Genomic DNA, 27821 nt, shown 5'->3' on the forward strand with positions numbered 1-27821 from the left:
AAGGGGCTCCACTACTGAAGATATCTAATACACTGATGACATGAAGTGACCTATCACTGCCATTGCATTTCTATAGGAGTTGACTTGTATGCATTTGGTCAGTAATATATGATTTATGACCGTGTATTTGCCTTCTAGTTTCACTATAGGCCCGGCTGATAAGCAACTGTTTATGTAAGGTCCTAAATATCGTTACCATGATGAGGACTGGGGGTGGAAATTCACCTTGGTAACCTCAGTCAGTATGGTAAGTCATTATTGGACTGCACTCATGTGGGGATATAGGAGCACGTGATTGCAGCTGAACACACAGAAAAGATAAACAACCAAATTTATTATTTTCCAAAAAACAAAACCACAACTTAGAAAACATACAGAAAAGGTACACCTTTAAATTACACAGGCTCTTATAAACAAAATAAAATCTATCTATATTTACAACAGCAGGGGTGACAACAGGTGACAGTTCTCTTCTGGGTTTCTGTCATAATTAGATAAACATGTTTCTCTGATACAGTCTCTATACAGTGCCATCCCCTTGGCTCTGGGTTGAAGTTAAGGACAACATTATAGGCAAAGATGTAAAACTGACCATAGATCAGTGGCCACTTCATCCTGCTCACCAAGCAAGGCTCACCAAATGCTTTACAACAGTGTAACAGCAACTAACCACAGGCCTGCCTCAGTTAACAATACGATTACACCACAAATCTGAACTCTTCTGTCCAGTACATTGTGATGAAGGCTGTATCCCAACAGTCAAATGGATTCCTATTCTGTTTTTCTCCTCCATCTACACTGATTTGAAAACCTTCATTTCACCTGTCCAGTTCTTTCAGGTCAGCGCAGATGGAGACAAAGCGACATTAAGACTATTGAGATGGAGCACTGTTGTGTCAAGGCAAACTGCAGTACATGGACAGAGCAACAGCTGGGGTCAAGACAAACTGCAGTACATGGACAGAGCAACAGCTGTGCTCAAAGACAAACTGCAGTACATGGACAGAGCAACAGTGGGGTCAAGACAAGAGGCCAGGGTGTCAGAATACACAGACAAAGGGTTCAGGCCAACCTTTGCGTTCAATACCCACACGCACACTCAAAGAAACACACATTTTACAGAACATTTGTATAACATTCTGTGACAAGTACATTGTAAACCCGCGTTCAAAATAAATTGATTGAAAGACATTATGCACACATCACATACAGCTTGTACACAACTAGAGAACAGAGAAGGATGAGATCAATCTAGAATAAGGGCTTGGAGGGAGATTCCTTAGACATTCCTCCTCATTACACTAGATGTCACTGCTGATCAACTACTATCGCAAGTGCAAAAACTGAAACACTGGGTGCACGCTGATAGTCTAAAGTGGCTTCCTTTACTCCACCTGCACCGATGTGAAAGAACTTGACAAGTGAAAAACTCTCGCACAAGGAATCCCCCATAATGCCTTGTCCTGTTTTGTTGTCAGTGCATATGAAGGAGAGGATATAAGGAGACAAGTTTATACTTTAGACTACTTTGGTGCAGCCTGAGTCTGTTTGGAAAGGAGATGAGGGTTCAGTGAAAGTGCATTCTGACAGAGTGCATCTCATTACCTATGCTATTAATGGGGGTTATTCAACCTCTATCACCACAGACTAGGTCATCTGTAAATATTGGTAATAAAAAATGTTTTAAAAAATCTTACTTTCTAGCGATCGGGATATTTCATGGTGCTGTGCCCATCCCAAACAGCAGAGGGCAGCACTCTCCGTCAGAATCCAAATCAGATCAGATTACATGTCGTTAGGGAGAGATCAGATGTTTCATACCCTGGCCCTAATATTTTTAAGGATATGGTCTAGAAATAATAGATGTGTGTTTAGGGGAAACATCATTGGTGACAGTAGTCTAATCCAGTGTACCTCAACTCATTCCACATTGTGAATGTACCTTTATTACGAGCAACATGGACAGACCAATCTATGATTCATGACCAATGATATTTTAGATTCAGCTGTCAGACACCTTTAACGTCGTAACAAACAACTGTCTCCTACTAACCCTAACATGTCATGGGCTCTGCTGACATGGTCATATCACATGGCTAAGATATAACCGTTGAACTCTGACACACTTGATGTGGACCAAGATCCCCTTCATCACACACACACACACCTTTTCATTCAGTTGTCTACACACACACACTCCTTTCTCTCTGTCCCTCCCTCCCTCTCAGTCAGTCAATGAGAACTAGCTCTCCCTTACTCCTTTATCCCTATTAAAAACTCTCCCTTCCTCTCTCCCTCCCACTCAGTCAGTGAGGAGAACTAGCTCTCCCTTACTCCTTTATCCCTATTAAAAACTCTCCCTTCCTCTCTCCCTCCCACTCAGTCAGTGAGGAGAACTAGCTCTCCCTTACTCCTTTATCCCTATTAAAAACTCTCCCTCTCTCTCTCCCTCCCACTCAGTCAGTCAGTGAGTGAGGAGAACTAGCTCTCCCTTACTCCTTTATCCCTATTAAAAACTCTCTCTCTCCCTCTCTCTCTCCCTCCCACTCAATCAGTCAGTGAGGAGAACTAGCTCTCCCTTACTCCTTTATCCCTATTAAAAACTCTCTCCCTCTCTCTCTCCCTCCCTTCCACTCAGTCAGTCAGTGAGGAGAACTAGCTCTCCCTTACTCCTTTATCCCTATTAAAAACTCTCCCTTCCTCTCTCCCTCCCACTCAGTCAGTGAGGAGAACTAGCTCTCCCTTACTCCTTTATCCCTATTAAAAACTCTCTCTCTCCCTCTCTCTCTCCCTCCCACTCAATCAGTCAGTGAGGAGAACTAGCTCTCCCTTACTCCTTTATCCCTATTAAACTCTCCCTCTCTCTCTCCCTTCCACTCAGTCAGTCAGTGAGGAGAACTAGCTCTCCCTTACTCCTTTATCCCTATTAAAAACTCTCTCCCTCTCTCTCTCCCTCCCTTCCACTCAGTCAGTCAGTGAGGAGAACTAGCTCTCCCTTACTCCTTTATCCCTATTAAAAACTCTCCCTTCCTCTCTCCCTCCCACTCAGTCAGTGAGGAGAACTAGCTCTCCCTTACTCCTTTATCCCTATTAAAATCTCTCCCTCTCTCTCTCCCTCCCACTCAGTCAGTCAGTGAGGAGAACTAGCTCTCCCTCACTCCTCTCTCCTCTGTCACTCTCCTCCCCCTCGCTGTACGGTGGTCTCTCCCTCTCTCTGTGGAGGGGAGTGGGTGTGATCTGCCCGTCAATTCTGCGAGGAGGCGGAGCCTCCAACCCTCGTGGCAGGTAGTGCTCCAATAGCGCGGGGTGGAATGGCACCGTCGGCATGGAGACCGTTCCACCGCCGCCTGGGTATTGGCCCTCGCCTGGGGCGTAGTGCAGCTTCTGTGGCTCTGATTGACTGGAAGACAGACAGAGACGGGACGTTGGTGCTGGAATGTACAACAATTCCCAAATCCTTGTCTAAATCTGAAAGGACTGGATAGGTGTTTGCCCTGAGGCATGGTTGTATGTAGGAGTCTACCACCATGTCTCAGGACATGTTCATACCCAGAGAAGAGGACTGGACTGAAGAGAACAAACCCCTCGAAGCTGCTGTTACTCAAGAGCAGTTTTACAGTCATAGTGAATAAAACTCTGCTCTATTGTTGTCTATGAGAGAAGACATAACCAGCTGTAGGCCTGCATTTCTATTTAACCACAGTGGGTTTGTTTGTGTTCTTACAGAAAAAGCACGAGGGACTAGAGCAGAGTTTGTTTCGCTAAGAGCTCTCTGCATAATATCAACTCAGGTTCTCTTCACTATCAGAGCCAATCTCTAACAGATCATCATCTCCAGTGTGTGTTACCTGTGTGTGTATGCCCCTCTCTGCTCCTGTCTCCTGCTCTTCATCATGGCTTTGTACTCGCCCACCCTGAGTCTCCGCCCCTCCACGATGCAGGTGCGTTTGGGGCGGGGCTTGTATTTGTAGTCGGGGTAACGCTCCAGGTGCTGTCGGCTCAGCCTGGCCTGCTCCTCATAGTAGGGCTGCTTCTCCTGGTTAGACATAGACTTCCATCTAGTTCCTGGAGGGAAGGAGGGACACAGACAAAACAGAGAGAGAGACAATGTCAGACTAAAGAACAGAGGACTTTCTGTACAAGAATACATGGGCTTTTCCTAGTTAGGAAAGGGGGGGAGGGGCAGCATTGGAGACGGGGATGCATTGGAGTGGGTCGAGAGCTTCAAGTTCCTCTGTGTCCAAATCACTAAGGACTTAAAATGGTCCACTCACGTGTGCACAGTTGTGACGAAAGCGAGACAGAACTTCTTCCCCCTCAGAGGTTGAAAAGGTTTGGCATTGGCCCTCAAATCCTCAAAAAGTTCTACAGCTGCATCACTGCTTGGTATGGCAACAGCACCGCCCTCTATCGCTTGGCACTACAGAGGGTGGTGCGGACAGCCCAGTACATCACTGGGGCCAAGCTCCCTGCCATCCATGACCTTTATATCAGGCGGTGTGAAAGGAATGCCCGGAAAATCATTAAAGACAGCAACCAACCAAGCCATAGACTGTTCTCTCTGCTTCTGCATGGCAAGCAGTATGGGTGCATTTGGTCTGATACCAACAGGTTCCTGAACAGATTCTATGCCCAAGCCATAAATAAGACTGTAGCCGTTAGCTATTTACCAGTGAGTTGACCCTTGTAAGTTAGTTTTTTTGCTCCGTCTATGCACACTCACACACAATCATCATATACGCTGCTTTTTATCTGTTTATCATATATCCTGATGCCTAGTCACCTTACCCCTATACATATCTACCTCCATCACTCCAGTATCCCTGTCACCTAACATACAGTTGAAGTCGTAAATTTACATACACAGATTGGAGTCATTAAAACTCATTTTTCAACCACTCCACAAATTTCTTGTTACCAAACTATAGTTTTGGCAAGTCGGTTAGGACATCTACTTTGTGCATGACACAGGTCATTTTTCCAACAATTGTTTACAGACAGATTATTTCACATATAATTCACTGTATCACAATTCCAGTGGGTCAGAAGTTTACATACACCAAGTTGACTGTGCCTTCAAACAGTTGTGGCCAAAGGTTTTGTGAATGACAAATATTCATTTCCACAAAGTTTGCTGCTTCAGTGTCTTTAGATATTTTTTTGCATGGCAAAGAGGGACTTTGCAATTAATTGCAATTCATCTGATCACTCTTCATAACATTCTGGAGTGTATGCAAATTGCCATCATACAAACTGAGGCAGCAGACTTTGTGAAAATTAATATTTGTGTCATTCTCAAAACTTTTGGCCACGACTGTACAGCTTGGAAAATTCCAGAAAATTATGTAAATGGCTTCTGATAGTCTCATTTACATAATTTGAGTCAATTGGAGGTGTACCTGTGGATGTATTTCAAGACCTACCTTCAAACTCAGAGTGTCTTTGCTTGACATCATGGGAAAATCAAAAGAAATAAGCCAAGACCTCAGAAAATAAATTACAGACCTCCACAAGTCTGGTTCATCCTTGGGAGCAATTTCCAAACGCCTGAAGGTACCATGTTCATCTGTATAAACAATAGTACGCAAGTATAAACACCATGGGACCACGCAGCCGTCATACCGCTCAGGAAGGAGACGTGTTCTGTCTCCTAGAGATTAACGTACTTTGGTGCGAAAAGTGCAAATCAATCCCAGAACAACAAAGGACCTTGTGAAGATGCTGGAGGAAACAGGTACAAAAGTATCTGTATCCACAGTAAAACAAGTCCTATATCGACATAACCCGAAAGGCCACACAGCAAGGAAGAAGCCACTGCTCCATAACCGCCATAAAAAAGCCAGACTACGGTTTGCAACTGCACATGGAGACAAAGATCATACTTCTTGGAGAAACGTCCTCTGGTCTGATGGAACAAAAATAGAACTGTTTGGCCATAATGACCATCGTTATGTTTGGAGGAAAAAGGGGGAGACTTGCAAGCCGAAGAACACCATCCCAACCGTGAAGCATGGGGGTGGCAGCATCATGTTGTGAGGGTGCTTTGCTGCAGGAGGGACTGGTGTACTTCACAAAATAGATGGTATCATGAGGAAGAAACATTTGGTGGATATATTAAGCGACATCAGTCAGGAAGTTAAAGCTTGGTCGCAAATGGGTCTTCCAAATGGACATTGACCTCAGGCACACTTCCAAAGTTGTGGCAAAAAGGCTTAAGGACAACAAAGTCAAGGTATTGGAGTGGCCATCACAAAGCCCTGACCTCAATCCCATAGAAAATATGTGGGCAGAACTGAAAAAGCGTGTGTGAGCAAGGAGGCCTACAAACCTGACTCGGTTTCACCAGCTCTGTCATGAGGAATGGGCCAAAATTCACCCAACTTATTGTGGGAAGCTTGTGAAAGGCTACCTGAAACATTTGACCCAAGTTAAACAATTTAAAGGCAATGATACCAAATACGAATTGAGTGTATGCAAACTTCTGCCCCACTGAGAATGTGATGAAAGAAATCAAATCTGAAATAAATCACTCTACTATTATTCTGACATTTCACATTCTTAAAATAAAAGTGGTGATCCTAACTGACCTAAGACAGGGAATTTATGCTAGGATGAAATGTTAGGAATTGTGAAAAACTGAGTTTAAATGTATTTGGCTAAGGTGTATGTAAACTTCTGACTTCAACTGTATCTACCTCCATCACTCCAGTATCCCTGCACATTGTAAATATAATGTTGGATACTGACCCTGTATATAGCTTCTTACTTTCTCCTGTTCTTCTCATTTCTAATTTTATTTCTCGTATGTTTTTTGTTCTACCTTCTGTTATTTTTACTACTACATTGATATGTATTACAGTATTGTTGGGTTTAGAGCTGGCAAGAAAGGCATTCCACTGCACTTGTGCTCGTGACATTAAGACTTGAAACCAGTTGGACACAGACTTCCAGAGAAAGGAGTTAGCTGAACTACGTTCGATGGGGAGGGAGGGGACGAGGAGGGAGGGAGGGAGGAAGAGGAAGAGGAAGGGGGAGAGGGAGAGGAGAGGACGAGGAGAGGACGAGGAGAGGACGAGGAGAGGACGAGGAGAGGACGAGGAGAGGACGAGGAGAGGACGAGGAGAGGACGAGGAGAGGACGAGGAGAGGACGAGGAGAGGACGAGGAGAGGACGAGGAGAGGACGAGGAGAGGACAGGAGAGGAGAGGAGAGGGATAGCATGAGTGTCTCCAGTGCTCCACAATGGAATGGAATGTGAGTGTTTGGTCAGAGGAAAGGGGTGCGTGGCTGTATTTGTGTGTGTGTGTGTGTGTGTGTGTGTGTGGGCGGGGGGGTTCCTGTCACCGGGGGAAGCAGGTGGCAGATCGTGCCCTCGCTTGTCCCCTCTGTGCCAGGACTACAGGAGGTGACACACCCGGAATAGATACACACACACACACACACACACAAACAATATTTATACAAAGACTATACACAAACACACAATTACAGTGCTCATTGACTGACAGCATGTGTGTGTTTTGCATGTCAATTCAATTTCATACGACTCTATTAATCCCAATTAGTGCATGCTTTATGTCCCGTGTGTGTGTGTGTGTGTGTCCATGCTCACCCAGTATCTTGCTGATGGAGGAGTTGTGCATGTCAGGGAAGGCCTGTAGTATACGTCGCCTCTCGTCTTTGGCCCAGACCATGAAGGCGTTCATGGGCCTCTTGATGTGGACGGAGGAGGGGGGACTGCGAACCTCTGCAAACAACCCCACACCAGGAGCAGACAGGGGGCCTGCAGGAGGGAGACAGTCAGTGGCCAACAACAAATCTACTTTCCTTCAAGTTCACTGGTAAAAGAACAGGAAAGGTGAAAACAAATACTGGACAAGAAATCCTCCATGTTGCTTTCCCCTGCTCTGTGTGTTCAGATCAGTGTAGATAAAGGAAAGGAGAACACATTTAAGCTCTAGACTTACTATGATGCTTGCCCTCTACCATCTAAACCACATGTTATTTTTGATCAGGCAGTTTTGGAGGGCCTACCCTCAGAGTCACTGCTGTGGTGGTCCTCGTTGGTTTGGCGGGTTTGTCTGTTCTCTCCCCGGTCTTGGTGTGGCAGCCTGTCGCTGCGACCAGACTCCTTATGCGCCTACACAGAGACAGAGAGAGTTATACACACACACACACACCTGACAGACACAAGCCTACACCTGTACCCACATGGGAACACAAATTTGAATGTTGTGGCCATAAAAAAATAAAAAGAGGTCTGAAGAGAGCATTTATCATTATCCGTCTCTCTCTCTCTGTGTGTGTGTGTGTGTGTGTGTGTGTGTGTGTGTGTGTTGGACAGCACTCTTTCTGGCTGAGCAGGGAGAGGTTTCTCATGTCAGCCGGTGTTTGAAAGCAGGGGTGGAAACGCAAAAGCAGGAAATAGAGGGATGAGGAGGAGAGAATTGTGTTTTCAACCTGAGGGCAGGAAAGAGAGGATGGCGGAGGGGTGAAAGACATAAGGACTCTCCTCTATGATGGCACCAAATGCTCCACATGACATTGTCACTGCTGAAGATAGGACTTGTCTTGGAGATTTTGGTGCCACTGTGGAGTCCATGAAAAGTCTACATTTCAAACACACATGGCCGAACACTGTATCTATGACTCTGGAGAGAAAAGAAGGAGGAGAGAGAGAAGGCGGAGAGGAGGGGAGCGGTGTGTTACAGTGGACAAAGGAGAAAGGTGAGTCATCACCAGTGTTTATAAGAACACTGTTATGAGTTTACAGCAGCTGTTGTTCCTGCTTGAGGACATGGCTGAGACTTTCTCAGTGTGTGTGTGTGTGTGTGTAGCTGAGACATTCTCCAGTCTATAACAGCCACTGTGAGACCACGGATCCCTGTAACCCTAAACCTGGCCCTGAACCCACCCACGACCCTAAGCCTGCGTGTGTGACAGGAGAGAGTGACTTTAGACAATGGCTTACCATCCTGGCAGTGCAGTCTCTCTCTCGCTCCCTCTCTCTTCCGCCCGGCCCATGACTCCACAGCAGCTGCTGGGCATCGTGGATGGCCTGGGTCACCACATCCCCCTCTCCCAGGAAACCTGTGAGTGAGTGAGTGAGTGAGAGAGAGTGAGTGACAGAAAAAAAGAAAGAAAAAAAAAATCAGGGAAAAATTGTCATTCAAAGCTCAAATAGGCAGGGCACCGACAACGGGTTGCAAATGTCAATATAAAAGTGAGTCAAAGTATCGGAGTACAACCTATTGCATCTGAGAGGAAACAGGGATGGTAGCGCACAAGCCCTGAAGTCAAAGGAGGAACAGGTTCTCTCACCACACACACACACAGTCAGGGTGTTGACATGTCTGAAGCTGAGGAATGGCATGAGCGGAGGTAGGCGTGTGTGTGCGTATACATAAAGGCAGTTAATTAGGTACACCCATCTAGTACCGACCCGTAACCCCTCTTTGCCTCCAGAACAACCTGAATTATTCGGGGAGTGGATTCTACAAGGTGTGACTTTCAAATATTGCTCAATTGGTGTCAAAAGACCTAAGGGGTGCCAGGAAAACATTCCCCACACCAATACACCACCAGCCTGTACAGTTGACACCAGGCAGGATGGGACCATGGATGGACTCATGCTGCTTACTCCAAATCCTGACTCGGCCATCAGTATGATGCAACAGGAACGCAACAGGAACCAGGATTCGTTGGACCAGGCAATGTTTTTTCACTCCTCAATTGTCCAGTGTTGGTGATCGCGTCTGGAGCCGCTTCTTCTTGTTTCTAGCTGAAATGAGTGGAACCCGGTGTGGTCGTCTGCTGCAATAGCCCATCCCCGAGAAGGACCGCCAAGTTGTGCATTCCGAGATGCCATTCTGCACACTACTGTTATACTGCACCGTTATTTGTCTGTTTGTGGCCCGCCTGTTAGCTTGCACGATTCTTGCCATTCTCTTTCAACCTCTCTCATCAACTAGCGGTTTTCGCCCACAGGACTGCCCATGACAGTGTGTTTTTTGTTTGTCACACCATTCTTGGTAAACCTTTTGGCGCGTGAAAAGCCCAGTAGGTTGACAGTTTAAGATACTGGAAATGGCGTGCCTTTCATCGACGATCATAACAGACTCAGTTGCTTAGGTCACTCGTTTTGCCCATTCTAATGTTCAATCAAACAGTAACCGGATGCTTAGGTCACTCGTTTTGCCCATTCTAATGTTCAATCAAACAGTAACCGGTTGCTTAGGTCACTCGTTTTGCCCATTCTAATGTTCAATCAAACAGTAACCGGTTGCTTAGGTCACTCGTTTTGCCCATTCTAATGTTCAATCAAACAGTAACCGGATGCTTAGGTCACTCGTTTTGCCCATTCTAATGTTCAATCAAACAGTAACCGGATGCTTAGGTCACTCGTTTTGCCCATTCTAATGTTCAATCAAACAGTAACCGGTTGCTTAGGTCACTCGTTTTGCCCATTCTAATGTTCAATCAAACAGTAACCGGATGCCTCGATGCCGATTTGTTTACTTTATATGGCAAGTTACGGCCTTGTGACTGTCTGTAGGAGTGAACCATGTGTAGCATTCTCATGTACCTAACAAACTGGCCGGCGTGTGTGTGCGCACTACCATTTTAAAAAGTTTGAGGTCACTTAGAAATGTCCTCGTTGTTGAAAGAAAATGTAAAAAAATGTCCATTAAAATAACATGAAATTGATCAGAAATACAGTGTAGACATTGTTAATGTTGTAAATGACTATTGTAGCTGGAAACGGCAGATTTTTAATGGAATATCTACATAGGAGTACAGAGGCCCATTATCAGCAACCATCACTCCTGTGTTCCAATGGCACGTTGTGTTAGCTAATCCAAGTTTATCATTTTAAAAGGCTAATTGATCATTAGAAAACCCCTTTGTAATCATGTGCACAGCTTAAAACTGTTGTTCTGATTAAAGAAGCAATAAAACTGGCCTTCTTTACACTAGTTGAGTATCTGGAGCATCAGCATGTCTGGGTTCATTTACAGGCTCAAAATGGCCAGAAACAAAGAACTTTCTTCTGAAACTCGTCAGTCTATTCTTGTTCTGAGAAATGAAGGCTATTCCATGTGAGAAATTGCCAAGAGACTGAAGATCTCGTACAACCGCTGTGTACTACTCCCTTCACAGAACAGCACAAAAAAATGCTGTGATGATTATGTTATTTTAAATGGACAAAAAATGTGTGCTTCTTTCAAAAAGAAGGACATTTCTAAGTGACCCCAAACTTTTGCATGTAATGTATGTGTGTGTATACTGACCTAGGTTAAGTGCAGGCCGTGAAGGGCTGTCTCTATGGTTGTCCCTGGGTCTGTACCCACCCTGAAGAGTCAGCGAGCCCAGCTCAAAGATCTGTGGGCTGGGGCTCTTCCCCATGTCCATCCCCTTGGGCTTGGAGGTCAGATTCAGAGGCTGGCTGGCTTCCTAAGGGGATGAAAGACAAAAGAGTAGACAATTAGTGGTGTGTCAGCCCAACACAAAAAAACACATTCCGAATACACTGCTTAGTTCAGTCAATATAAACGCACACACAACTTCCAATTCTCATCAAAGTAATTAAAAAAACACACCCATGTATGGGGTGGGTGTGTGTGTTAGGGTTATGAATGACAGATTTGGTGTGTCACAGCTTTCCTTTCACACCACTGTAGTGTTTCTTTAGTCTAGCCTTTCTTTTGTCTGTGCTTTCTCTCTCCGGTCTTTCTTTTGTTTAGTGATTGTCTAGTGATTTACGTGATGCCCTTTTCCACTTGTGCAACAGTGCAGACAGAGCATGACTGCATTGTGCACGCAAAGGCACACACACACATATACACACACACACACACACACACACACACAACTGTGAACAGGGTGTGGTGTATTTGTTCAGTTGTTCACTGTCCCAGATACCAGAAACATGCATTGTTCATTTGGAGTGCATTGTTTTGACAGCATTTTTCAAAGATCTCCCAGCCTGTATCTGTAGTATTAAGAGAGATGGCTTCTTAGGTACATACATACCTCAGGCCTTTACCAAAAACATGACATGCTTATCAAAATACAAATATCCATGTACTATAGTGCTGTATTAGGCATGTAACCTGTGCAACGGTTGCAGCTGTTAGGTGCAGTGCATTCGGAAAGTATTCAGACCCCTTCACTTTTTTCAAATGTTGTTACGTTACAGCCTTGTTCTAAAATTGATGAGGAAAAAAAAAAATCTGAAAGAATCTACACACAATACCCCATAATGACAAACCAAAAACATTTTTGCAAACGCTTTGCTATGAGACTTGAAATTTAGTTCAGATTTCCATTGATCATCCATGAAATGTTTCTACAACGTGATTGGAGTCCACCTGTGGTAAATTAAATTGATTGGACATGATTTGGCACACACCTGTCTATATAAAATGTCCCACAGTTGACTGTGCATGCCAGAGCAAAATCTGTAGAATTGTCTGTAGAGCTCCGAGACAGGATCGTGTCGAGGCACAGATCTGGGGAAGGGTACCAAAAAACATGTCTGCAGCATTGACGATCCCCAAGAACATAGGTGTCTCCAACATTCTTAGAAGTTTGGAACCACCGAGACTCCTCCTAGAGCTGGCCACCCAGTCAAACTAAGCAATTCAGGGTTTGGCGTAAGCAGCACGAGTCCATGGCCCCAAAGAGAGAGAAAAAAATGATCTCAGGTCTGATGAAACCAAGATTGAACTCATTGGCCTGAATGCAAAGTGTCACGCCTGAATGAAACCTGGCACCATCCCCACGGTAAAGCATGGTGGTGGCAGCATCATGCTATGGGGATGTTTTTCAGCGGCAAGGACTGGGAAACTAGTCAGGATCAACGGAGCAAAGTAAAGAGAGATCATTGACGAAAACCTACTCCGGAGCGCTCAGGACCTCAGACTGGGATGAAGGTTCACCTAACAGCACAACGACCCTAAGCACACAGCCAAGACAACGTCAGAGTGGCTTCGGAACAAGTCTCTGAATGTCCTTGAGTGGCCCAGCCAGATCCCAGACTTGAACCCGATCGAACATCTTGACCTGAAAATAGCTGTGCAGCGACGCTCCCCATCCAACCTTACAGAGCCTGAGAGGATCTGCAGAGAAGAACGGGAGAAACTCTCCAAATACAGGTGTGCCAAGCTTGTAGCATCATACCCAAGAAGACTCAAGGCTCTAATCGCTGCCAAAGGTGCTTTTAAATAGGAATATAATTCCTTTAACAGCGCTTCAACAAAGTACTGAGTAAAGTGTCTGAATACCTATGTAAATGTGATATCCGTTTTTAATATTTATTACATTTGCAAAAATGTCTAAAAAAAACAGTTTTTGCTTTGTCATTATGGGGTATTGTGTGTAGATTGATGAGGGGGAAAAAACTATTTAATCCATTTTATAATAAGGCCGTAAAGTAACAAAATGTAAAAGTCAAGGTTCTGAATACTTTCCGAATGCACTGTATAAAGCACAGAAACAACATTAACCTGTCTTTATTGACACCAATTCCAATTCACCTTATTTTATTCCATCTGGAAAAGGTCTTACTGTACAGTATAGTATAGTTTTAGTATAGTAATAGATGAAAAGCACTACCTGACGGAAGGTACCACTGGGCCTTTTCACAGGGGTGGAGTGAGAGTTCTGCAGCAGCTGCATGGGATAGTCCACTGCAAAATAAGAAGGGGGAGATGAAAGCTTCACAATCTCTGTCAGAAGGGAACAGAATCAATAACATCTAGACATTATCTGTACTATCATCATGCCGACTCCACCACAGATTGAAGTGTATGAGCAGGGGAAAAGGGGGTTTGACTGAGGTTACTGACCACAATACAATCTGAAAGGGACTGCTGCTACTTCTATAGCAACTTATACAGTACATAGCAACAAGAGAAACAAAACAGAGGTGCTACATTTACCATTGTTTTGTTGTTTCAGATTGACATTGATGATACATTAAAAGTCTGCAGAGATCACTTGATGTCAACATGTTACTTTTTTGTTTTCATAGTGTATGAGAGGATTGAGTGTTTATAATGAACCAGTGAGTAATCTAAACCATGTCACAGCCCACCAATGGGCCCCAATCTACCCTCCTTTTTTGGAAGCACTGCAGCGGGGCCTTGGAATTAATGGAGAGGATGGCTGCCGTTTCACTGGAGCCATCCTAACCAATTGTGCTATTTGGTGTGTTTTCACATCGTTTGACACTTATTTTGTACATAATGTTGCTGCTAATGTCTCTTGTGACTGAAATGAGCTTTGAGGATATCAGAACAGCAATTACTCACATCAAACTGGACGAATATTTTATCTTTAATGAGTCCGACGCAAAGGATTTACAGCCCCTCCGAGACCAGGCCTAAATCCCCATCATTCACGTGAAGAAAATACGGAAATACAAGAGGCGGTGATCGGGGTGCCTTGTAAGAATTTGTCGGTGAGTGGTTAACCCGCCTTCACCATCCGTTCTATTGGCCAACGTGTAATCACTGGAGAATAAACTGGATGATCTCCGTTCGAGACTCTCTTAACAACGGGACATTAAAAACTATAATATCTTATGCTTCACCGAGTCATGGCTGAACGACGACATGGATAATATACAGTTGGCTGGGTTTTGTGCATCGGCAGGACAGAACAGCTACGTCTGGTAAGATGAGGGGTGGGGGTCTGTTTGGCAATAACAGCTGGTGCGCAATGTCTAATATTAAGGAAGTCTCGAGGTATTGCTCGCCTGAGTACCTCATGATAAGCTGTAGACCACACTATCTACCAAGAAAGTTTATGTATTTTTTCGTAGCCATCTATTTACCAACACAAACCGATGTTGGCACTAAGACCGCACTCAACGAGCTGTAGAAGGCCATAAGCAAACAAGAAAATGCTCATCCAGAAGAGGTGCTCCTAGTGGCCGGGGACTTTAATGCAGACAAACTTAAATCCGTTTGACCTAATTTCTACCAGCATGTCACATGTGCAACCTGAGAAAAAAAATGTAAAATAATAATAATAACTCTAGACTACCTTTACAAAGCTCTCCCTCGCCCCCCATTTGGCAAATCTGACCAAAATTAATACCTCCTGAATCCTGCTTAGAAGTAAAAACTTAGGCAGGAAGTACCAGTGACTCGCTCAATACGGAAGTGGTCAGATGACGCGGATGCTACACTACAGGACTGGTTTGCTAGAACAGACTGCAATATGTTCCGGGATTCATCCAAAGGCATTGAGGAGTATACCACCTCAGTCACCGGCTTCATCAATAAGTGCATCAACAACGTCGTCCCCACAGTGACCGTACATACATATCCCAACCAGAAGCCATGGATTACAGGCAACATCCACACCGAGCAAAAAAGCTAGAGCGGGTGTGACTCACCTGGCTTGCAGGGGATTGGCTGCAGAGGCATGGTCATCTGGTTGTCGGCAGTGACAGGGAGTTGCTGGGTGTTGGGGTGGAAGGCTGGGATCATCACGTAGGGCATGTTAACCTGCTGAGACCAGGTCAGACAGGGGGCACAAGGTCAGTCGCACTCAGAGTTACCCCAAAGTTACTTCTAAATTCTTGTTATGAAAATAGCATGTCATTTGTAGAGGTCTCGTCTCACCTGGATCTGTTGCTGAAGCAGGTTGATTTTGTGCTGCTGCTGGATCAACTGCTGCTGCTGTTTGGCAATCTGGAATTAACCACACAAAGCTTAGTCCAGGTACACTCAGGTTATGGTGAATGTTATGGTTTGGGGGTCAGAGTGTGTGAGTTGTGCCAGGGGTCAGAGGTCAGGATCACCTGTTCCTGCTGCTGTCTGGCCAGCTCCATCTGCTGCTGTTGTTTCTCCAGCAGCAAGGCAGCCATGTTCCTCTGCTCAGAGTGGGCTCCCAGCAGCTGCTCCCTCAGACCACCCAGCTGGTTGATCATCAATAACAACTGCAGCTCCTTCTCTGCCAGAGACTCTGGAGTGCCTGGGAAGGAAGGAGGAGAGAGAACAAGAAAGAGAAAGGAGTACAAACATGATTATACATAGAGACACAATTAGATATAGGAAGCAGACGGGCAGGCAAGCAGAGACTGACAGACAGGTGGAGAGACCGGAAGGACAAAGCACTGATGGGTGAGAGGTAAAAGGTCAAGGGTTAGGGGTAAAAGCTCACCTTTCAGGTGGTTGCCTCCCAGGGGGCTTTTGTCCAGAAATTTCTCCCTCCAGTCCACACTCAGAAGCTTCTCTATGGTGGGCATGACTGCCAACAGGAAACAGGACAAAGATGTGTTACTTGTTGTTGTTCAGCCACCATATTGTATGAACAATGGAATTAGATTGTGTACGTGTATGAATCAATGCAGTAGTTCAAATTTCAAGGTCTGCTACTTTGTAAGGATTCCAATAGAAAGGTACTTTGTGTACTTTCTCTTTAAAAATAAAAACATCCAAGGGAAATGTAATGCAATTCTGTAGCCAATGAACAGGAGCACAAACATGAGCACACAGAGCTAAGGCAAACTCTTCTGGCCTTCTCAGAGTCTAAATGGGATGCATTGTAAAAAAAAAAACTCAACACCTTCACCTCTATCAATGTACAGGAGATTTCTCTATAGAGCAAAGTGATGATCAGAAACAGATTACACTGGGGCGCAGACGAGGTGTAGGTTTGCCATACCTTCGCTGACAGTGGGGTGCATGTGTCCCTCTGGTCGATGGTTGTACCCCCTGCTGCCCCCCTTCATCCCAACAGGACTCTGTCTGAGAAGCTGTTCCTTACCAGGAGAGCCCTCCTACCAAGGACAGGGGAAAACATTGTAAGAACACAATCATATAGCTAACAAACTGTAGCTAGCTTGTCTGTGATAAACATAGTACAACCAGATCTGCACAAGTGCCTATAGGCAAGGACTAGTGGGATTGGGAAGCAGACCTGGATACACTTTAAAAAAAGATTGTTTAAACATTAAAATTAAAATGGGATAAGTTTATTACTGAGGGTGAGCGGGAGAGGGGAGGAGTCAGCTGTCTAGACTCCGGTCGTTCCATTGGCTGATGTCCTGACCAATCACAGGCAGGAGAGGAGAGCTGCTCTGCCCTGGTGTGGGCTCCTCCCCCTTCTCCTCCAGACTCCTCCAACTTCACACTGACGCCCACCATGCTGACATCACCGCTGGCATGGAGATGCAGCGCTGGGGGACTGGGCTCCACCATTCTGGGAGGAAAATGGGCGGGAAAATAAAAATAGTGGTGTGAGGGGGCGGGGGGCAGAAGAACCGTTCAGGTGAATAGATAGGCTTGTGCACATGGACTATTCCCCCTCAGGAGACTGAAAAGATTTGACATGGGTCTTCAGATCCTGAAAAAGTTCTACAGCTGCACCATCGAGTGCTGCATCACTGCCTGGTATGGTAACTGCTCGGCCTCCGACCGCAAGGCACAGAGCGTAGTGCGTACGGCCCAGTACATCACTGGGGCCAAGCTTCCTGCCATCCAGGACCTCTATACCAGGCGGTGTCAGAGGAAGGCCCTAAAAACTGTTAAAGACTCCAGCTACCCTACTCAGACTGTTCTCTCTTCTCCGGTACCGTAAGCGGTACCGGAGCCCCAAGTCTAGGTCCAAAAGGATCTTAACAGCTTCTAACCCCAAGCCATAAGACTCTGCAAATGGCTACTCAAACTATTTGCTTTGTCCCCCCCCCCCCCTCTACTTCTACTCTCTGTTTATTATCTATGCATAGTCACTTTAACTCAACCTACATGTCCATATTACCTCAATTACCTGGACTAACCTGTGCCCCCACACATTGACTCTGTACCCGTACCATACCCCCTGTATACAGCCTCACTGCTGTTATTTTACTGCTGCTCTTTAATTATTTGTTATTTTTACTTACTTATTTTTCTTAAAACTGCATTGTTGGTTAAGGGCTTGTAAGTAAGCATTTCACTGTAAGGACTACCCCTGTTTTATTTGGCCCTTGTGGCAAATAACATTTGATTTGACGTAGGGGGAAAGCAACGCAAATGCTGTTCTGCCCTCATGCCTCTAGCCTTACCAGAGTGACTGCACAACAGCACAAATTTTTGACAGGGGATGCAGGATATTTTTGGGGGGCCTGATATACATATGTTTCTGCTTATAATTTCTGACAGTTTGGTAGGCTGTGTTAATCAACTTGTCTACAATTAGATAAATGTAGCTTCTCTTTTGTCATTATGTTGCCCGAGAAGACTAACGTTATATTAACACATGCTCAACAGAATAATGTAATAGATCGATAGAAGGAAGGATTCAATCTAGTTGACATTGGTAAAGTTCGCAAACCGCGCATCACACACATACACACACACACCACCTTTCTCTGTAATGTGACCATAAGCTTTCCAGGCGTGACTATCTCTAGGTCTCTGAGCTTTGTGTGCGTGTATAGAAACCCCTGCTTTGCGTAGGGAACAAAGGACATACTGTGAATATGTCACACAAACACAAGTCAACTGGACCTTGAAAACCAAACCTCTAGTTTGGGAGACATTGTAGGTCTCAGGGAAAGTTAATCATCATGACAAGGCGAAGACTCTGCACATCAAAACACACACGAACAGAAAGAGACCGAGAGATGGAGAGAAAGAGTGAAAGAGAGATGGAGTGAAGGACAGGCTAAGAGAGAGGAGAGAGAGAGAGGCTGAACCTTAATGAACTCTGACTTTAGCTGCGTTTTTTCCCCACCTCCGCTGCAGGAGGAAAGAAAAACACGCCAGACAGGAGAACAAAACAAACAGAACACACAGGGCGAAAAGTGCACATATATAGAAATAAAGGGAGAGAAAAAAGCCATTGTTAGACGGAGGGAACAAAGGAAGCCGGGACAATGGGCAAAAGACGGACAAAAGCCGCGGCCGCAGGAAACAGTGCAGATAACAATGCCAGCGGAATGTGCCGACCGACTCCGGGACCGGGGGAAAATGCAGAGCGCCACCATTCTGCCGAGCGCATAGTGATTAGAGTTCCTCCCCCCGTTCCCCCTCTCATATTCTGTCTCTAACAAAGCCACCTGCCTTCCAGAGGCCAAGGCTCTAAACCTGTGTGTGAGTGCTATAGTGAGTGAGTGAGATGTGAACCAATCCATTCACCAAAACCTTTTAAATAATATGGGGGGGTTCTGAAGATTACCAGTCCCAGGGTGTGTATATGAGGGGGTGGAGATGAACTGTGTCTTCCGTATTTAACCCAACCCCTCTGAATCAGGGGGGTGCCTTAATCGACATCATGGGAGCAGTTGCTGTTGGGGGTTACTGGGCAGAATGACAGATTTTTCCACCTTGCTGACTCAGAGTCGAACCAGCGACCTTTCGGTTACTGACCAAACCCCCTTAACCACTAGGTGAGAGGATGGGCAAACATGCAACAACCTTCAGAATCCACTCAAATCCCTTTCCTCTACACACCTCAAGCTTTTCTTCTTCACCTCAAACACTCTGTTCATTTTACTGTTCCTATGTTTAAGGAGTGATGAGGTTTCCCTGTGGGGGTGTTGGTGGCATTCAGCATCCTGTTGTGGAGCACAGCAAGTTATTCCTGGGCTTCTTGACAGCATTCTCATCAGTGTTCCAAAGTGGTTGGCTTATAGAGCTGACACATGTGGCTTTAGACTGCCACCCGTGTGTGTGTGTGTGTGTGTGTGTGTGTGTGTGTGTGTGTGTGCACGCGAGAGAGTGTCTCACCGCTCTGCCTGTGTGTCCAACACAAAGGTATGCATTAAGGTGTGTGTGTTTTCTGAGTTTGGGGTCCAACACATCTAATCTTAGAGTTAAACAATGCCGTAGCGTCACAACTCAGACAATGCTTGGGCTCGCCTCACCTCAGCCCTCCACAGCTTATCAGTGCTCTCCACACAAATCTAAGTTAAATGTACACCTTCCATGTTTATAACAAACTGCATCCATGCGGAACTTGTGTGGATGTGGATTTGTGAATTGCAAAGTGTGATTTGAATAAGTTGAATATCAACACTTACACAGTTTAGCATATGTTATAGCGGGTGCAGCTAAATGTGTATGTTACTACCTCTGAAAAATGAAGTAAAAATGTCAAAAACAAGTACACAAATAATAATAATCCAACATAAAAATAATAACTCAGGAATGTCAGGAAGAATACAGTTAACCACCCAAATAACACTATCAGGTATCCAAATGCAATCTATGCGTATATACACCCAAAATACACTGCTCAAAAAAATAAAGGGAACACTTAAACAACACAATGTAACTCCAAGTCAATCACACTAATGTGAAATCAAACTGTCCACTTAAGAAGCAACACTGATTGACAATACATTTCACATGCTGTTGTGCAAATGGAATAGACAACAGGTGGAAATTATAGGCATTTAGCAAGACACCCCCAATATGCTCTGTTTCCTGGCTGATGTTTTGGTCACTTTGAATGCTGGCGGTGCTTTCACTCTAGTGGTAGCATGAGACGGAGTCTACAACTCACACAAGTGGCTCAGGTAGTGCAGCTCATCCAGGATGGCACATCAATGCGAGATGTGGCAAGAAGGTTTGCTGTGTCTGTCAGCGTAGTGTCCAGAGCATGGCGGCGCTACCAGGAGACAGGCCAGTACATCAGGAGACGTGGAGGAGGCCGTAGGAGGGCAACAACCCAGCAGCAGGACCGCTACCTCTGCCTTTGTGCAAGGAGGAGCAGGAAGAGCACTGCCAGAGCCCTGCAGACGCCGTGGAGAACGTTCTGCTGCCTGCAACATCCTGGTGGGTCAGTCATGGTGTGGGGTGGCATTTCTTTGGGGGGCTGCACAGCCCTCCATGTGCTTGCCAGAGGTAGCCTGACTGCCATTAGGTACATAGATGAGATCCTCCTCCTAATGCAAGACAATGCTAGACCTCATGTGGCTGGAGTGTGTCAGCAGTTCCTGCAAGAGGAAGGCATTGATGCTATGGACTGGCCCGCCCGTTCCCCAGACCTGAATCCAATTGAGCACATCTGGGACATCATGTCTCGCTCCATCCACCAACGCCACGTTGCACCACAGACTGTCCAGGAGTTGGCGGATGCTTTAGTCCAGGTCTGGGAGGAGATCCCTCCGTCACCTCATCAGGAGCATGCCCAGGCGTTGTAGGGAGGTCATACAGGCACGTGGAGGCCACACACACTACTGAGCCTCATTTTGACTTGTTTTAAGGACATTACATCAAAGTTGGATCAGCCTGTAGTGTGGTTTTCCACTTTAATTTTGAGTGTGACTCCAAATCCAGACCTCCATGGGTTGATAAATTTGATTTCCATTGATAGTTGAATGTGCTGACAACAATCACACAACTTATGTAAAGAAAAAAGTATTTAATAATAATATTTAATTCATTCAGATCTAGGATGTGTTATTTTAGTTTTCCCTTTATTTTTTTGAGCAGTGTATATACTAAGAATGATATGTACAGCAGTAGATACTCTCGAGATAAAAGCTGTTTTTCCAGTCTTTTGGCTTTAATGCGCCTGTGCTGTCTCTTTCTGCTAGATGGTCGCAGAGTGAACAGACCGCGACTCGGCTGGCAGAGGTCCTTGATGATCTGTTGGCCTTCCTTTGACACAGAGTGCTGGAAGTGTCCTGGAGGGAAAGCAGCATGCTCCTGGTGACCGCACCACCCTCTGGAGAGCCATTCAGTTTAGGGTGGTTCACTTCTATTGAGGTTTGTCAGGGTCTTAGTGGTCATGCCGAATTTCTTTAGGCGCCTGAGGTTGTAGAGGTGCTTATGCGCCTTCTTCCCCATGGTGTCGGTGTGGTGGGACCATTTCAGGTCCTCCCTCCTCGGTCTCCGGTTGCCCACAATCAGCTCCTTTGTTGTTTTTTTACGTTAAGGGAGATGTTATTTTCCTGGCACCTCTCCTCCAGTACTCTAACCTCTTCCCTGTAAGCAGTCGTCAGCAAACTTGATGATTGAGTTAGAGTTGTGCGTAGCCATGCAGTCATGGGAGTACAGGAAATGCAAACAGAGAGTACTGGAGGGGGCTGAGCACACATCCCTGGGGGGCCTCACATTTTGAGGATCAGCGTGGCAGAGGTGTTGTTTCCTACAATATAGCTGCTTGGGACTGTCATGACACCGTGCATTTATCAGGAGCATTTAAAAACTATTTCATTGAAGTGGGACTGGAAAACTGTATTGTACGTAAACAGTTTGCACTTATCGACAGTTCAAATGGAATGGAAACTCGGAGACAGGTGAAAGCAAGTTCCAATACATTGCCTTCACCAATCCAGTCAAGTACAGTGATTACATCTAAGAAAGGAGGGAGGCAGGATAAGAGCAGAGATAAGATTAGCACTGAGTCTTGAGCTCCGACACCTCTGAAATCATACACTTCCCACGACACACTAAACAGCAGACAAAAGCTTCAGTTACACAACATGTTGTAACATGCAAACCCAACATCTCACCCCGGGGCATCTGCAATGCCAATGTTATCTGTTGTTCTCCCTCTCTCAATTCAATTGAAGGGCTTTATTGGCATGGGAAGCATGTTAACATTGCCAAAGCAAGTTAAGTAGATAAACAAAAGTGAACAATAAAAATTAACATTACACTCACAGAAGTTCAAAAGAATAAAGACATTTCAAATGTCATTATGTGTGTGTGTGTGTATATATAAATATATATTTATTTATTCAGTGTTGTAATGATGCAAATAGTGAAAGTACAAAAGGGAAAATAAATACACATCCCTCCCTCCCTGACAGGGGCAGTTAGTGCTGGGAAACTGTCTATTGTTTTCCAAACATGGCCTGAAGGGGACTAGTAGAGGGAGAGAGACAGAGACGGAGTTGAGCAAGGAGTCCGTTCCATTCCTGCACACGGCGGCTGATCAAGTGACTGAATTATTTTATTAAACAAATTAAAAAACTGCCATTGAACTCTGAGACTGACAAATGTAAAGACAGAAGCTCTGCATGGACTCCTTGGGGCAGAGAGAGAGAGACAAACAGACAGAACTGACAAGTCTTTAAAAAAGCTTGTTTAATGTTGTGTTACGGTGCCACGAGCCATTATAAACCTATGGCTGGATTCAATCAATCCTGCTTTAGGAATGTTTCAATACTCTGGCAAAGTTAGCATGTTGACATGCAGTTGTTCGCCAGCCGAGGGTGGTTGATTCCCTTAAACCCTGAGGGCTGGTATAGTAGCAGGTGAAGCTGGCGATGGCAATATTAAAGCCTGATTGGTGGCTGGGACAGAACCCTTGTAAAGTAGCAGGTGCACTATAGTACAGGTTCAGACGCTTAGTGGGACTCTAGTACCATGGTCCTCCCTGGGGGAATTAAGTTAGATGCCCTGTGGAACCCCACTGCAGCCATTCCCTCTGCCTAATGTTTAAATGCACTTCATTAAACAGTCCCATCTCAGCTGGTATTACTGTTAACATGGTAATAGGTACACAAATGGAAATAACTACATTCTACGTTGTGGTGGTGGTTTGACTGAATCCCAAACAAACCAAAGAGGAAGGTAATTGTTTAAGTAGCTGTCCAGTGAAATTCTCACTTTTAAAAGTTCGTAGTCTGTTGACTCATACCCAAATTATTTAGTTGAATCCTATACTCGTAAGTGGCCAAAACGACAATTGGAGAAAAAAAAAAACCTTGAAAAGCCCCACCTCAAACTTGTAACTCAAACACAAGGTTTAAAAAAAATGCTTGCCATTTCCTGAGGATGATGAGCTGGCCAATCAGCCGTCTACTTGCATGAATATTTTGAATGACCGGTATACAGTACACCCACACCATTCCAACACAGACAAGCTGTTTAACATACTTAATTACAATTTTTTGGAAGGAAAACTATTTAACTCATATTGTAATTCATTATATGTCATATTTCATAGAAATCTGAAAACACTGGACTGTTACTTGAATTGAAAATATTTACCATGAAATGTCTACATTTCTATACCAGCTAAATTATGCAGTACAACAAATCATTAACTTGTGATATCACTAGCAAGTTTTTAATCCTTAAGAGTATATTGACACACCCTTGAGTCAATCTAAGTAACATAATAAAAACAACACCATTAAAATCCATCAGTTCAAGCTAGAGATATCAGTTGTTTTGCGTGGGCTGAGTCTCAATCCACTGAATCTGCCTATGTCGGCCTTCCACATCTGTGGGAAGGTGTCCGAGCTACAGCAGTGTTTGTCAGACCATGAGACGTCCCGAAAATCAGTCTTCCCATAATATTTTGTAGGTCAAACTGTTTTTCTGAGAAGGCGGAGACTCGCACGAACACGATGGTGTTCTCTGTTTTGCTCTACAACCCCCACCAGGGTCATGGAGCTCCTCAATGTAAGAGGTACAAAACACATGGAAGTATGGAGGTAGTTGTGTGCCCCCCAAAAAATGGGGTTAAATAAATAAATATATTTCCTGAGAGATAGAGAGATATATATATATATATATATATATATAGCTTGGTTTGAAGAAATCAACTGTGGGAGCAATTATTAGGAAATGGAAGACATACAAGACCACTGATAATCTCCCTCGATCTGGGGCTCCACCCAAGATCTCACCCCGTGGGGTCAAAATGATCACAACGGTGAGCAAAAATCCCAGAACCACACGGGGGGACCTACTGAATGACCTGCAGAGAGCTGGGACCAAAGTAACAAAGCCTACCATCAGTAACACACTACTTCGCCAGGGACTCAAATCCTGCAGTGCCAGACGTGTCCCCCTGCTTAAGCCAGTACATGTCCAGGCCCGTCTGTTTGCTTGAGAGCATTTGGATGATCCAGAAGAAGATTGGGAGCATGTCATATGGTCAGATGAAACCAAAATATAACTTTTTGGTAAAAACTCAACTCGTCATGTTTGGAAGACAAAGAATGCTGAGTTGCATCCAAAGAACACCATACCTGCTGTGAAGCATGGGGGTGGAAACATCATGCTTTGGGGCTGTTTTTCTGCAAAGGGACCAGGACGACTGATCCGTGTAAAGGAAAGAATGAATGGGGCCATGTATCGTGAGATTTTGAGTGAAAACCTCCTTCCATCAGCAAGGGCATTGAAGATGAAACGTGGCTGGGTCTTTCAGCATGACAATGATCCCAAACACACCGCCCGGGCAATGAAGGAGTGGCTTCATAAGAAGCATTTCAAGGTCCTGGAGTGGCCTAGCCAGTCTCCAGATCTCAACCCCATAGAAAATCTTTGGAGGGAGTTGAAAGTCCGTGTTGCCCAGCAACAACAGCCCCAAAACATCACTGCTCTAGAGGAGATCTGCATGGAGGAATGGGCCAAAATACCAGCAACAGTGTGTGAAAACCTTGTGAAGACTTACAGAAAACATTTGACCTCTGTTGGCAATGACAAAGGGTATATAAAAAAGTGTTGAGATAAACTTTAGTTATTGACCAAAGACTTATTTTCCACCATAATTTTCTAATAAATTAATAAAAAATCCTACAATGTGATTTTCTGGATTTTTTTCCCCTCATTTGTCTGTCATAGTTGAAGTGTACCTATGATGAAAATTACAGGCCTCTCATCTTTTTAAGTGGGAGAACTTGCACAATTGGTGGCTGACTAAATACTTTTTTGCCCCTGTGTGTGTGTGTGTGTGTGTGTGTGTATATATATATATATATACACACACACACACTATACAGGATAATATATTCATAGAGATTACAAATCAAATTGGGACAGGAGGGAAACATTCAAACAAAACAGCAATCTTTTTTTTCCCGTGTGTGTGTGTGTGTGTGTGTGTGTGTGTGTGTGTGTATATATTTATACACATATATTATATATATTTACTGAGCTTTCTTATAGGGTAGCCTAGTGGTTAGAGCGTTGTACTAGTAACCGGAAGGTTGCAAGTTCAAACCCCCGAGCTGACAAGGTCCAAATCTGTTGTTCTGCCCTTGAACAGGCAGCCAACCCACTGTTCTTAGGCGTCATTGAAAATAAGAATTTGTTCTTAACTGACTTGCCTGGTTAAATAAAGGTCAAATAAATAAATAAAATAAATATATCCTAGGTATAGGACAAACACTTCAAACCCTTACCCCCTTTCAGAGTTAATGACAACTATGGAAAAGAAGCATTCCGTCTCTCCTCATTCAGGACCCTGTCAGAGAGAGAAACAGAGAGCAAGGTACAGTAAGGGAGAGGTACCTCTTCGGTGCGGTGAGTGTGGAGGTCCCCAGACCCAGAGGACCCCTCCACAGTAGAGCACTGGTGATGCTGAAACACGTCATGTTCTCTTCAGTCACACACAGGACAGCCGTCTAACACACTCCCTCCCTCTTTCAGGACAGCCCAAAGCCACTCTGCAGTCTCAACTCTGTGACATCTCTTTTTCTATGTTCCTTTCAACTCTTTCTCTCTAGCGCCCTCCCAGTCTCTCTATCTCCCTCTATCCCGCCTCCCTCTCTGTGTTCATGTAAACCTCCCGTTATTGTGACAAAGAGCCCTCTTTTTGGCATCTTTGAGCCAAACAATCCACTAATTTGCATAATATGTTTTGCAACCGGTGAGCCTATCTAGAACATTAACATGTGATAATCAAATAGTTGGACCCACAGGTGTGATCCAGGTGTGTGATACCGCGCTGGGATGTCCAGGAGCACCTAACAATGTCACCTTTATGCACTAAGTGTGTTTCCTGGCCACCTGCCTGAAACGGAGACACCACAGAAGAAGGAAAATCACACATTCAAATATAGCACAGGAGCTGGACTAGAAACAACATGTCAAGGAAAATAAAGGCATATGTGCTTCCTGCTCCCAAGCATGATTTTAATTGATCCGGTGATCAGTGTGTGGCTGTCGAGTCAGAGAGTTTAGTAAGAAGATCTGTTTAATAGTTATATCAAGATCACGCTCGGCAGCAGCAAAGAGCAGGCGGACAGACATTCACTCGCCTTTCATTGGTAAAACAACATATTCCCTCTGCTTCTCTTCAGCCCACACAATGCACCTATGGATTCGTCCCTGGTCCTGGGCACCCACTGTGGATGCTGGATCTCACTGAAGACCGCCAGCAATTAGGATCTGCCTTGTTTTAAAGGCCACCAATTAACTTTGAATCCCTCATTTTAGAGATTCTCTCCCCAAAATACACACAGACAAATGCCATCTCTAAGAATATTTACCAATAATATTGATAATAGTTTAACGTGGGCTAATTAACTGAGTTGAGATGAAAACCTGGATCCACAGTGGGTTCCCAGGACCATGTCCCTCTCTCAGTCTCCCCTGAATCATAGACAGCCTCACGCCCAGACCATGTGTCAGATATTTAGTATACTAAGCCTTGTAGTGAGAGAACAACGTCACCACATCCATTTGTCTGACATGATGAGGCCGACATGCAGCGGCTGCTGTGTGAGTGTCTATATTTGACATGAGATTTTAGAGGCAAGACGACAGAAAATAAATGCGATACAGGTGTTGTGGATGTCATGGATGTTTCTCTTAGTGTTATTCCGGCAATGTTTCTCTCTCTCTCACACACACACTCTTGCTTTCCTTCTTTGAATGGGTAGGGCCTGAAGCAGGTTTATTGTGTTGTGTTGCTGACTGCGTCTCATTAGGAACTGAGCTCTCAGGGCCACACACACAAAAGCTTCCCTTCCCTCGCTCTCCTCTTCCTCTCTGTTTTTCTGTTCTTTTGGCCTTTTGATGTCAAGAGTGCCAATCCCAGGGGGCTCCACTCTGGCCACAGAATACGCTCACACAACAGACTCATTCACTTTCACACACACACACGATGAGAGTTGTAAAAGCATGATAA

The 27821-nt window shown here is 44.8% G+C and overlaps 1 protein-coding gene across 3 annotated transcripts in view; it reads right to left on the minus strand.

Annotated features, from left to right (window-relative positions):
• Nucleotides 1–314: 314 nt before the first annotated feature.
• LOC110494392 (transcription factor SOX-13) overlaps nucleotides 315–27821 on the minus strand; it is a 45075-nt gene continuing 17568 nt past the window's right edge. Inside the window, exons 1-14 of one of the 3 annotated variants that reach the window (XM_036950445.1) lie at nucleotides 26201–26359; nucleotides 16997–17216; nucleotides 16680–16794; nucleotides 16176–16262; nucleotides 15814–15986; nucleotides 15635–15703; nucleotides 15406–15517; nucleotides 13617–13690; nucleotides 11291–11453; nucleotides 8971–9089; nucleotides 8034–8139; nucleotides 7612–7782; nucleotides 3849–4065; nucleotides 315–3400 (exon numbers count right to left, since the gene is read on the minus strand). In XM_036950445.1, the coding sequence (XP_036806340.1) occupies nucleotides 3127–3400; nucleotides 3849–4065; nucleotides 7612–7782; nucleotides 8034–8139; nucleotides 8971–9089; nucleotides 11291–11453; nucleotides 13617–13690; nucleotides 15406–15517; nucleotides 15635–15703; nucleotides 15814–15986; nucleotides 16176–16262; nucleotides 16680–16794; nucleotides 16997–17216; nucleotides 26201–26283 (1983 nt within the window). In that variant the 5' untranslated portion in view covers nucleotides 26284–26359 and the 3' untranslated portion in view covers nucleotides 315–3126. Of the gene's footprint in view, nucleotides 3401–3848; nucleotides 4066–7611; nucleotides 7783–8033; nucleotides 8140–8970; nucleotides 9090–11290; nucleotides 11454–13616; nucleotides 13691–15405; nucleotides 15521–15634; nucleotides 15704–15813; nucleotides 15987–16175; nucleotides 16263–16679; nucleotides 16795–16996; nucleotides 17217–26200; nucleotides 26360–27821 lie in introns of those variants that run through there. The other 2 variants (XM_036950444.1, XM_036950446.1) reach the window with 2 other exon arrangements.

Source organism: Oncorhynchus mykiss, chromosome 17 (assembly GCF_013265735.2).
Source record: "Oncorhynchus mykiss isolate Arlee chromosome 17, USDA_OmykA_1.1, whole genome shotgun sequence".
In the NCBI taxonomy this organism is placed as follows: Eukaryota; Metazoa; Chordata; class Actinopteri; order Salmoniformes; family Salmonidae; genus Oncorhynchus; species Oncorhynchus mykiss.